Here is a 12,965-nt window from a genome sequence, read left to right on the forward strand (position 1 = left end):
CTGTCCTCTACAAGAAGTTTTTGTCTCTGACATTAATCATCAATCTGGCTTGAAATCAGGTTTCATATAATTTCTGTGGAAACAAAATTGATTTATATTTTACAGATTAAGTAGCATTAAACAAACTGTAATAGAGAGGAGAAATGTGAATTCTCTCCTCCCCAACCTGAACTCAGTTCAATTGATTGATGAAATACATAGAATGAAATCACAACTGAGTTTTTAATGTTAAACAAGATATCGAACATATTTAATTGAGTCAATCATGCTCCTATTTTTACTTAATTAAATAGTATATTAGCTCCTTTAAATTGGATTTGGATGTGTCTGTTTTTTACAGCTTCAAGTTTTCTTTTTTAAGTAAGACCAGAGGAAAAACACCTGCCCCACCCACTTGAATTCCACAGTGGAAATTTGTATAGCATAAAACACAGTTAATAGAAAAGCTAAGAATGAAAGTGTCATTTTAAATAAGGCTAACATATAAAATTTCCAATTTGTTTAATTGACCCAAATAGGAGACAGTTTTATTCTATATAATTTTTTATTTATTACATTTCCAACTAGAATACATATGTTAAATGGTAAAACCTGCTTAGAAAAATATAGTGTTGCAAGTGACCTTTATAAATACCAAGACAAAAGGATAAGGGTTAAAGGGTTTACAGACTTTTCAGTTCAGGAAACCATGAGTATAAAGAAATTCTCATGGTCCAAGGGAGCAAAAAGAAGAGATTTTAGAGCCTGAAAAGTGTTGCCAAAATAAACATACTTTTTATATAATTTAATAGTTTATAATAAACTATTATATGAGGACTGTACATACCAACTGGCATTGTCTTAACAGCTGTTAGTGTCTTAAAATATGTAGCATGCTATGAGATATTTCAGTATTTTAACTTCTACACCACGTGTTTTCCATTTAGCCTACTGTGGAGACATTTTTTTTTAGGTGAGAACAGATTGCCAAATTTCATAATCATGTTGTCAGTGAAAAATAGAATTTGCATTATACATATTTGTATTATAGTACAATAAAATTTGCTGGAACACATCTATTCCAGAATTTTAAGTATATATATATGAACAACAAACCATGTGTTATCTTATGCATTACCCATTTTTTCCTTCTTAAGCTGTTGTTCTAAAAAAAACAAAACAAAACACGTAAAGCAAGAACAGTGAACAGTTGAAAGAAACAACAAAGCACTGAACCAAAAATAACAAAACACAAACTAGAGATTCTTAACTCTGCTCTTATGACTTGTGAAAAATCAATAAAAATGGTTCTGCCCCTTAGGTAAAATTATTCATTTTGGAAAGCAGAAAAAACTTTCACAGAGTAGTTATTTGGAACAAGGATACTAATCCTTTTCAGTGCTGCAAACCTTATAAAACAAAAGCACCACCTTATTGATATAGGTAAAATCAGAAAATTAAGATAAGTTAATAGTAGCCTGAGCACCAAAAATATTTCTGTAAAATCAGTCACTACAGTTATAGGAAATAATATCTGACTCATAGTGTTTTAAAGATTGAAGACTGCAGATGTTTTGTCATTTGATCCTCATATCAACCCTTTGAGGTACGTGCTACCAGGGCCATTTTAGAGATGAGAAAATAGGCTCAGAAGGTAAGTAGCTCACCCTTGGTTACAGCTAGTACTTATCTGAGGGCAGGATTCAAATCTTGGTCCCTTCAAATCTAATGACATTTCTACTATAACAGAGCCCTGATATTTGAGATAAATGAAAACTAGATTGAATTAAGCATCACATATTAAGTATGCCAGTTTTACATCATTTGACAAGATTGTTCCTTTTACCATTCAAAAGAACTCTTCCTTTTTGGGTTCTGTGAAACAGATTTATCTATTAACAGTGGATCTTTTGTTAACATTGGTCTTTTCAGGTGCTAGTGCTTTCTATCAATGCTAAGATACATCTAGCCAATATTGTAATTCAGTTTTTTCATAGATGGAGATTGTATGTATGAATTCTATAAGAGTTAAATGCTGAAGTAGATGGATATTTCCTCCCTGATATCAGAATGCAGGTATCTGAATACAGAAATAAAAGGATAGGTTCCCACCATCTACATGATGTATAGGGTGTGACTTTCCAGGAAGAAGGGCTTTTATATCCCCACAGTCCCCTCTGTTGCCTCTGATATAGATTATAAGTATAAAACAATTTGAATTGTATACCTTTTAATTCCTGCTACTGAAAGATGTTACTTTTTAATGTGGTCATTTTAGCCAAATCCTCTTATTATAAACTTATATTGTATAAGTCCTGTATATTTTACAATCTTAATCAAATTTTGTACCAATTTGGGATGGCAGATTTTAAAAACTCACCTTCTAGGAACTGTATCCTATATGAATTGGTCATATGAAGATGCACAACTAGCAATTTCAGCACCTTTTACAAGTGCTGCCTAGGGCAAACAACGTCAGATGTGTATCTTTGTAATTCATTATCTGGAAATAATGTCAGTAGTAATTAAAACAAATTCAGTTGAGTAGAAGGAAGTATTGGTTACTTTGGGGATTAGAGGCTCAATTTCAGGTTAGAAAGGCCCTCTTATGCTCTAATCCACCAGAAAAGCATCAGTGAAGCTTGGATCATACAGTGTGTCATAGGGTTGTAGGGACAGCTAGGTGGTGGTACTGAGCATGCAGTCAGGAAGACTCAGCTTCCTGAATTCATTTCTGACCTCCGATACTTACTAGCTCTGTGACCCTGGGCAAGTCACTTAACCCTGTTTGCCTCAATTCCTCATCTTTAAAATGAGCTAGAGAAGCAAATGGCAAACTATTCCAGAATCTTTACGAAGAAAACCCCAAAATGGGGTCACAAAGAGTTGGATACAACAATAGGAAGTATACAGCAATAATAATAACAACAACAATAAAGGGAAAATGGCACAAAGATTAATTACCCATCCTAATTTAGGGGAAGCCATACTGTTTGTGTAAGGGAGGGTAGGAGAGAGTTTAGATAATCAGGAAAGAAGGGAAGTAAGGGGGACAATTTGTGGAAGTTAGTGGTTTCTCTATGGAACAGATGAAGGAATAGACTGCAGTTTGCTATTCCCATAGCCATCCGAAATCTGAACTTCATCTTCCCCATTCTTCAGCAAATGACCAAAGTCACACTCCTCTCACTTCCTTCTACTCTGCTGAAAGAGTGCAAGTATTCATTTTTTGTAACCTATAAATTTCCCTCCCTGGAGCAAAGTCCCAGATGCCCAAGGCAGGGGCCCCGGGGTAGATGGCGATGAATTGATAGAGCACTGTGTCTGGAGTCAAGAAGACCTGAATTCAAATCTAGTCTGATACTTGCTAGCTTTGTAGCTCTGGGCAAATCATTTAACCTCTATTTGCCTCAGTTTCCTTAGCTATAAAATGGAGATAATTCTAGTACTTACCTCCTAGGGTTGTTGTGAGGATCAGATGAAATAATTTTTTTTTTAAGCACTTAGCTCAGTACCTGGCACATGGTAGGGATTATATAAATACTTATTTATTCCTTCCTTCCCTTCCCTCTTCTCCATGTTAGTTAAAGGTGTATATGATATTTAGGCTAGCATTATATATATATATATATATAGAGAGAGAGAGAGAGAGAGAGAGAGAGAGTGATAGTCTGCTTTGTACCTGGGATATTAAATACTATTTTTCCTGTCTTCTTTGAAAGGATATGTCCACTTCCTAATATGTTATAACTAATCAAAGTAGATACATTGTTAAAACCACCAGCTCTCTAAGCCAGAGAAGCAGAAGTCTTATTTCAAAGGAAGCATAATCCTGTGTCTCTTAACTTTCACCATTATGGATTCAGCTAGCCTTTTTAAAGAATTAAATAAATTACAGTCTTAGAGTTCAAATAGATCTTAGTTGTTTTGTAGTCCCAGCCTTAGTCCACAAAGAAATTTTTGTTTGCTTTTTTGTTTAATATAAGATGTGGCAGTGAGAATTAAGGCATTGTCACCATAGTTGTGTATGTGGCAAAAACATAAAACAGTCATATAGCAATTTAAGGCAATATAAAATTAAACACTAAATTGGATTGGACTCTGCAGATCACCTGATCTCTAAAGTCTCTTCAAATTCTGGAATTCAGTGATTCTTAATGGTACTATAAGTGCCACAAAAGTTTAAAAAAAAAAAGAACAATGAATGTGGGAGGCTACAGTGGAAGTTTTCATTAAAGAAGAGAAATTTTAACTGTACCTGGAATGATAATGGTAAGCAGTAAGTAGACAGATAGTATAACATTCCAGTCATGAGAAATCTCCCAGTTATACTACCACAAAGGGACTAGTGTCACTAGAAAAGATTATTCAGTTTAGGAAATAGTATAATAATAGTAATAATATATAGTTGCTACCTTAGGACTAGGGAATAGTAGGGAAGTGTAGCATATAATACAGTAGTATATAGTCCCTATCTTAGGCCATCCTAACCCTAATATTTGTGGTGGTAAGAAATCATCAGTGCCTTCTCAGGTCAACAGTTTGTAGGTCCAGAAATGGGGGGAGTTTATGGCTATTATTCCAGTTATGATAAAGAGAGTCACATAGTACTCAATTTCTTAGCTACTTAGCAACAATTGATCTTCATTCTCCAATGACAGAATTATTCTATAGAGTTTTAAAGGACCTCAGCAGCCATTTAACCTAATTATAACATACCTAATAAGTGGACTTCTAACCTCTAACCGAAGAGCTCTAATGAAGGGGAACTTATCCCTCCTGAGGGAACCCATTCAAATTTTGAAAAAAACTATTAGAACATTTTTCCAAGTATCAAGACTAAATTTTCCTGTTGACAGTTTCCATTGCCCCTGGTTCGACCCTTTGGGTCAAATAGAACATGGCCAGTTTTTCTTCTTTGTGTCAGTTCTTCACCTATTTGGACACAACTATCATGTTTCCCTTGACATTTTTTATCTCCAGGCTAAAATCCCAACTTCCTTCAACTGATTCTCATATAGCATGAATTCAAGGTCCATCACTAATGTGGTTGCCTCTCTACAGGCACTCACTGATTTATTCATGTCCTCATTAAGCCTTGGTACCCAGAACTGAGCTCAGTATTTTAGATGTAACCTGACCAGTACAGAGAACAGAGGACTTATTATCTCCTTATTCCTGGAAATGTAATACCCTTATAATTAATCTCAAAAGAGGCTAACCTCTAGATCTTTTTCAGTAAACTGCTGTCTATCCATGCCTCCCCATCCTATAATTGTGACATTGATTTTTTTAACCTAAGTATAAAACTTTACATTTATCCCTACTTAATTTCATATCATTAAATTAAGGACAATCTTCCAACCTGTCAGTCTCTTTATATCCTTACTCTTTAACCAGTGTGATGGCTATATTTCCCCAACTTTGCATCATTTGCAAATTCAGTAAGTATATCATCAAAGCCTTTCTCCAAGTAATTGATAAATATGTCCAATAGCATAGGACAAAGCCCATATTCCTAGGTTCCCCTAGAAATTTCCTAACATGCTGACATTGAACCATTGATGATTATGTTTTGAGTCTGGCCACTCAGACTATTCCAAATCTATCTAAGCATATTCTTATTGTTATATATTCTATACCAGTAGTGTCAAACTCAAATAGAAATAGATCCCTGCTAGCACATAGACTTAGTAAATAAAAAATTCACTCATACACACACTTTTATTTATTTTGTTGCACATTTTCCAGTTACATTTTAATCTGGTTTGGCCCAATCTACGAAGTTTTACAGGCCAGGAATCTGACACCTCTGTTCTACACCTCTCCATGTTTTCTATAAGAATAATATAAATACTTTATCAAATGCTTCACTAACATCTAGGTAAACTATATCTATCATATTCTACTGATCTGTGAGTTGTGTGGAATTCTGTAAAAAAAAAAAGAAAAAGCTTAGTTTAGCAGAACATGGGTTTTTTGTTTGCTTTTTGTTGTTTTTTTTATAAAGCCCTACTGACTTTGTGATAACCTCTTCATTTTCTATTTAATCATCCTTAATCATACATTCTACAATTTCTAGTCAAGCTCACTGGCCTACTGTATGAAAAAAAAAGACATTTACCTTTCCCTAGTTCTGCAGTACCTTTTCCATTCTCTATCATCTCAGATATCTCTGATAGTGGATTATCAGTCATATCCACTGTTTCTTTGAGTGCCCAAGAGCACATAAGCTCCTGGAGAGTGGAGCTGTGTTTCTTTGTAATAGCAGTAGGTACACCCTAAAACCCCCTGTAACCCTGGGTTTAACACCCAGACCCATCCTTCCTCTGTTAGGCCTGTTAACTAAGACAGTTGAGCACAGTGCCTTATACACAAAGGCACTTAATGCCTTAATTAATGTTTGTTGAATAATTGATGTAGGTTGTCAGGGCCAATTGACTTGAATTAATTAATTTCAAATAATATTATCTTACCATTTCCTTTTTTATCTTAAATATCAGCTCCCTGTTTCACATTTTTATTCTCTCATGTCTGAGGCAAAGATCTGTCTTTGAGAAAACAGCAGCAAAATAACAATGAGCAGCTCTAGCTTCTCTCTGTGGTCAGTTATCATTGTCTAGTCCACTCCTAGCAATGGTCCTATTAATTTCATTGACCTTCTTTTTTCACTACTGTGGCTTTAAAAAAAACATCCCATTTTGCTGCCTGGCATTCCTCCCCAAGCCTTGGCTCATTTTTAGCTTTTATAATCTTGATACCACTTTTACAAGATTGTACTTTTTTCATAGTTCTGATATTCATTTCCTATTGCCTTCCCTTGTTTCTAATTTCCTTACATAACTTGTTTTTTTTTAATGTAAATTAGTGAGTTCCCTTTGCATCTACACCAGTCTACTCAAATTCCTGTTTTTCTCAGAATTATTATCTTTTGTGTCTTTGAAATTTTATTCTCAAGAATTTTCAGTTCCTCTGCCATGGTTTCTCCCATATCCATCCATGGTTTCCTCCTAAACCTTCTTAAGCCTTTGGAATCTGTTAATCCCAAATAGAGGCTTCATGGGAGACTGTGACAAACTTTCCTTTCCTCTGTCACAAACTCCAGGAAGGAAGTTCATTCTCCACCCAACCCCCATTGTTCCCATCATTTCCATCCTAACAACTGTTTCTCTGCTAGTAAGAATCATATGCAGCATGGAACTTCCCCTTAAGGGTTTCTTGAATTTTTTTTTACTTTTTGGAGGCAATTGGGGTTAAGCTACTTGCCCAAGTTCACACAGCTATAAGTGTTAAGTGTCTGATGCTGGATTTGAACTCTGGTCCTCCTGACTTCAGGGCTGGTGCTCTATTCACTGCACCACCTAGCCGCTTAGGTTTCTTGAATTTTTGAAGGAAGAAATTATAATTAGGAGAAATCAAGAAATTATACTTTTGGCCTACAGAGCTCCAACTCATGTCTGGATAACTAAAGTCTTCTATCACTACCAGGTTTCCATGTAAATCTTATGATCTCTTTTTTGAACGCCTCATCTATTTCCTCTTTCTGTCAAAGTGCTCAGTAATCTTAATGGCAAAGTCATTTCTCATCCTGCCTCTACTGATGTTTACTCAAAAGTTCTCTACCATTCCCCCACCCCCATCTCCCTGCCAGTTCCTAGATTTCCTCAAGTGAATATACCTTCTAATTATAGAATGCTGCCCAACTCCTCTCCCTCCCCCCACCCCTTTATCTGTCCTATTTCTTTTGACTGAGATATTATTTTCCATAATAACTTTGACCATACTAATATACCTTCCTTTGTGAAATTCAAGCAGTTTGAATACATTTCAGCTGGGAAGGAGGCACATAGCTGTGCCTCATGAAGAATGTATCAGTGTATTCCCACAATAGTCAAACTTTAAAGTATCTAAACTAAGATTCTTCCTTCATTGTAGCTACTCTTTATGGGATCTAGCTTGGCAGATAAACACAGGCTGTTTTATGCCTGTTATAACGAGGCCTTCTGACCAGTACTAGAGGAAATCCTAGATAGATTCCCATTATGGTGAATTCTCCCCTCTGTATGAGTAAGTTATGTTGAGATTCTGCTGTATTTGAAAATTTGAATAATTATCAGAGTCTATGATAAAACATACCCAATAATACACATTTATTTACTTTCTCCCTGCCTTCTTTTTTTCCAGATCCCAACCCTAACTACTTAGTCTCCTTTAAGATAGATCTTTTTTGGAGTGGATAAATGACCCAACACTCCCTCAGAGCTGAATAGGATTCAGAGGGGATGCAAACACCGCTTTAACAAAAATATCTTGAGATCGGTGTTAGTATAAATCATCTTACATTCTCTGGAGCATCATTGGCAAATAAGACAGTAGCTAGTTATATAACACCCAGGCTTATCCCTGTCTATACTGGGCCTTAAACAAATCCTTTTTTTTTTCATCCTATGTGAAAACTTTGGAATTTTTCCCTTGGCATTATGTAGTTTTTTAATTGATATCATTAGTTTCACATCACATCTTTTTCTGAATAACCCCTTCTAATTCTGTATATTCATCCCTTATAACAAAGATTAAGAGAGGAAAAAAAAAAAGAGCAGTTCAGCCATACCCATAGTCTTACAGCTCTGCCATTAAGAGAGAGTGATATTTTCTTAACTCTGCTTTAGGGCTGAATTTGGTCATTATAATTACTATGTTCTGTTTCTTATTGTTCTTTCTGTTTACATTGTTGTAGTACTGTGAATATTGTTTTCCTGGTTCTGCCTACTTCACTCTGTATCAGTTCACATAAGGCTTCTCATGCTTCTCTTCATGTTTGTCATTTCTTAGAGATTAGTAGAGATCCATTGCATTTCATGTATCACAGTTTGTTTAATCATTTCCCAGTTATTGGGCACCTCCTTTGTTTTCAGTTCTTTGCTACCACAAAAAGTACTGAAATGAATATTTTTATGTGTATGGGATCTTTAATTCTGTCTATGACTTCTTTGGGGTATGTGACTAGCAGTGAAGAGCAGACTCTTCAATCACTTTTGGCATTGTGTATTAAAGTACACACTACTCATTTGAAACCACAGAATTTGAGTTTTCAGAAGAATGTGCTGAGAATTTGAGACAGAAGTATTAGAAGCCTCAGAAGAGAATAAAGGTATATCTAATATATTATTTGACTCTTCCTTCTATTTATTACTGCTACTATTGCTGTCATTCTCCTCTACCATCTTCCAAGAAGCAATCAGTACTAGACAGTAGTAAGGTCTGACCTCTTTTCCCTCATAAAAGGTCAAGGGGATCACAGTGATCTACAACTGGAACTACCATTAGCAGTTCATCCTCCAATCTTTCCATGCTGCAAACAGGGGAGTTCCCCAAGTATCTCCTTGCTGGGAGACTGTTTGCACTGGAGGTAAGTGTGAAAAGGGGAAGTTGTGGGGTGTAATGGGATGAGGGTTTCCCAAACCTTTCCCAGTCCTCAGAAAGAACTTGGTTCTGGGGCAGTGAAAAGGTTGGGCTGGTTCTTATTTTCTCTGAACCAGTTAACCCAGCCCAAAATTTGACCTGCTTTTCCTCAAACTGGGAGTCAGAAATCCCTTTTCTTTTCTGTTTTTCTGCTGCAGAAATTCCCAACATTCCCATTTTGTGGGCTCCAGAAAGGGGTAAGCAAAGCCTTCAATCCCAGCCAATCATTTCTAAATTAATAATTTTTTAGTGTTTTGGTTTTGTTGTTTTTATTTTGTTATCATCCAAAACAATGCTCAGATCCATTTCCCTCATTAATTTAATTTCCTTGTGGATTGTTATGTACATATGTTCTAGGATTGTTTTTGTATCCCTGAACACTAGAGCTCAGATCCATCCGCTATTTCTATTTGTGTACTGTTCTCTTGTGGGTTCTCATATGCAATTAATTAATATATTGCTGTTTACTGAATGGAAGAAAATCCAATTCAGGTTGTTTTACTTTCAGTCTCAATCTTTCCCCGAAAAGTAGAGTTTTTCTACTGACAGCCAGGCGCTGCCTCACTATCTACCCATGGTCTGAGATCACCTTTGTGCTCTTCTTTCTTTGTGTTTACTGCCTTTGGTTGCTGTATCATCGTGCTGCCCACTCACCTGCAAAATATTCTGCATTCCCTCAGTGGTGCTTTGTTCATCTGCTAATAGCCCAATGTTGCTATATCCATTAGCTGCTTCATCTACCTAGAGACTGCCCAGCTTTGCCTATCTGCCATCCTATCCCCTCTCTGGCATTACTACCTGCCAAATGCTGTGCTTTGCACCTGCCTGCAATTGCCAAGTCCTTCCTTTGAAAACTGGGTAATACCAAAACCAAATGCTGACTACCCAGCTTCTGTGCTGTCTGTTTCCATTTTCTGAGTACCTTGTGCCTTTGAGATAGCCTTCTGACTGGATTAGCTTGTCTGTTGTTTCCTCTGCTGGTTTATTCTGCATGATTAATCTCAATTCACTGAAGACATTATATTCATCTCCTATGTCTCTGTAGCACTTTGCTACTTGCTGATTGGATTATATTGTCTCCTTATGGTCCATTGCATTTGATAACTCACTGGCATTGCTCACTATGGTCTTGTTGTCTTCTTAATATTTTATTTCCAAAAAAGTTTTTCTAAGCATGATCCAAAGAAATAATAAAAAAATTTTAAATCTTGCTACACAGCAGCCTAATAGTTTATCTTTTTAATTCAGATTTGTCCTCCTTTCTGCTTTTTCACTTGATTTTATAATCACCTTATCTGGAAATAAGGGGCTACTTCTCCAATTCTTCATTGCCTTTGTGTCAGTTGCATTCTCATATCATGTATTCTGAACATTTGTTTCTGTTTTTATGGAATATTTTTATATTTTCTCCATTTGCCAAATCTTTTTTAAATGTCCTTATTTAAAAAAAAAAATCCTTTAAGAGGAGAATTATTTCTGTTCACTTTTGTCTTTTTAGTAATTCTGGAAGATGAGCAGCGTCTCCTCCAATAAGATGAATTCTTAGTAATTCTTTGCAGTACCGATCATAGTAGTTTTTGTTACACTTGCCCTTTCAGAAAGTCATTTCTTTCCTCAGCTTCCAGATAGTTTCTTTATGTCCCCTTATCAATACCAAGAACACTTCTCTTCCTCTCCTTTTAGTAGATCTTTCTTGGTGGGGATAGGGAAAAGAGCTGGCATGCTTTGTTATTACTTGCACATTTTTCTGCCATCCACAAAGAATATATAGCACACACTTCCCTACGCTGAAGAGTTTGCAGTCTTTTTCACTCAAATTTAGATGCAAGATGAAGGCCAAATATGAAAATCTGCAAAAATATTGTTAGTGAGGTCAACAAGCACAAGACCTAGAAATAACAACTTAATTTTTGACTGTTGGGAAAGCTTATATTTGAAGTTTAGGAAATGACTATTATGTATAAAATCTAAATTTGACTTTCTCTACTAGAGAATTAAGAGAGAACAAATATAAAAGAAAACACTGTACAATTTAGGGGTATGCAGAAAGTTCCAAGAATAGATATAGATAAGGTTCTTTTCCTAGTATATGGGAGAAGGGTAAATTATTGGTTTTAATATCTTTCAATTCTTTTACTTGACTTAATGGAAATAAAGTAAAATAGTAGAGAAATTAGTGACATTTAGTAGCTGTGATCTCACTAAAAAGCTGAGGGTATTTGTTATAGAGACAGAGAAGGGGGGGAAGGGAAGACTTCTAGAGAGTCCACAGAAAACCAAAGGGTAAGATTTTTGAGGACTCAAGTTCTAGGAATAAATAGTAGAGATAATGGTATTCAAATGACATGAAAGCTGGAAAAGCTTGAGGTATAGGAACAATAATTCTGAAGAAGCCAGAAGAAAGGACAATAGCCTTAGAAAGATGATATTGCTTTGAAATCAAAATGAATATTTCAAAGAAGGAAATCTTTAAAGGGAAGAATTCAAATAAAAGATAAGCCTTAGAAACTTGAGAGTGAGCAAGTGTTCCAGGAAAACAAGAACAATAAAGGGACTAGCAATAAATATTCAATATTTACCATGGGATATTTAAAAAGTTATTAATAGAATACTTCTAATAATAATGATCAAAGGAAAGATTATGTTGTTTCATGATGGTTTGGTCCAAAGAAGAAAAAAAAATACATCTTCATAAATATCCATCTTAATTATGGGTTAAGGACCAATCAGTAATGCTACAATATTAAAGGTGATCATTATCATAAAACACAACTGATGAATAGCAATTCTAACTTCAAACTAATAGCTCAGATGACAAGCTGAACTGAAACAATACAGAAGAGCAAATCAAGGTATTAATTGACTGGTGGTTTAAAACAGTGATCTCTAAACTTTTTTTGGTCATGTAATTATCAATAATTTTTCCCCCTGGTGGATATGCTCAGGGTAGGAGAGTGGAATTTTCCAGTGGCACCTGAGTAGCAGCAGCAGTAGGCATACTATTGCCTAGCTAGGTCAGAAGGGTAAAGTTGGGAAATTATACAGTTGAGGAAGGGGTTCGTATAGGAGAATACTGGCCTGAAATGGATAAAGGATAGGTTTAAATATGTTTCAGACAAGCTCTGCAATTGACACTATCATGAAGAAGGTAGGTTGTGAGATGCATTTTGCTCTCTGATTGGTTAATCACATACCCTTTGAAGTTAAACAGCCTCCCCATTGGGATGATGCTGCTCTCAGGCCTGACTTTGGAGACCATCAGTTTGTAATGCAAATTTATATGAAAAAAATTCTTGTCCACAGAAACCTCAACTAAGGACAGTTTTGGGCACCTGACAAAAGCTTAAAGGTGACTTCTAGAGTATGTAAGAGAGGTTAAGTTATAGCTAATTCTACCTCCACATAGACATAGAATGACATTCCAATGATTAGCCATTCCAATTAAGATAAATTATGCTAAATAGGTAGATAGATAGATAGATAGATAGATAGATAGATAGATAGATAGATAGATAGATAGATAG

The 12,965-nt window shown here is 35.6% G+C and overlaps 1 protein-coding gene across 4 annotated transcripts in view; it reads left to right on the top strand.

Annotated features, from left to right (window-relative positions):
- LOC138156902 (gephyrin-like) overlaps window positions 1–12,965 on the top strand; it is a 472,574-nt gene that overhangs the window by 418,293 nt on the left and 41,316 nt on the right. For 2 of the 4 annotated variants that reach the window (XM_069082398.1, XM_069082401.1), the window contains exon 5: window positions 9,600–9,638. The exons of the other annotated variants lie outside the window; for them this stretch is intronic. In XM_069082398.1, coding sequence (XP_068938499.1) covers window positions 9,600–9,638 — 39 coding nt within the window. The remainder of the gene's footprint in view (window positions 1–9,599; window positions 9,639–12,965) is intronic. 4 annotated transcript variants of the gene reach the window in all.

The sequence above is a fragment of the Petaurus breviceps genome, unplaced genomic scaffold (genome assembly GCF_028583685.1).
Source record: "Petaurus breviceps papuanus isolate PSGF00001 unplaced genomic scaffold, PetGlider_PUasm1.0 164, whole genome shotgun sequence".
Lineage (NCBI taxonomy): Eukaryota > Metazoa > Chordata > Mammalia > Diprotodontia > Petauridae > Petaurus > Petaurus breviceps.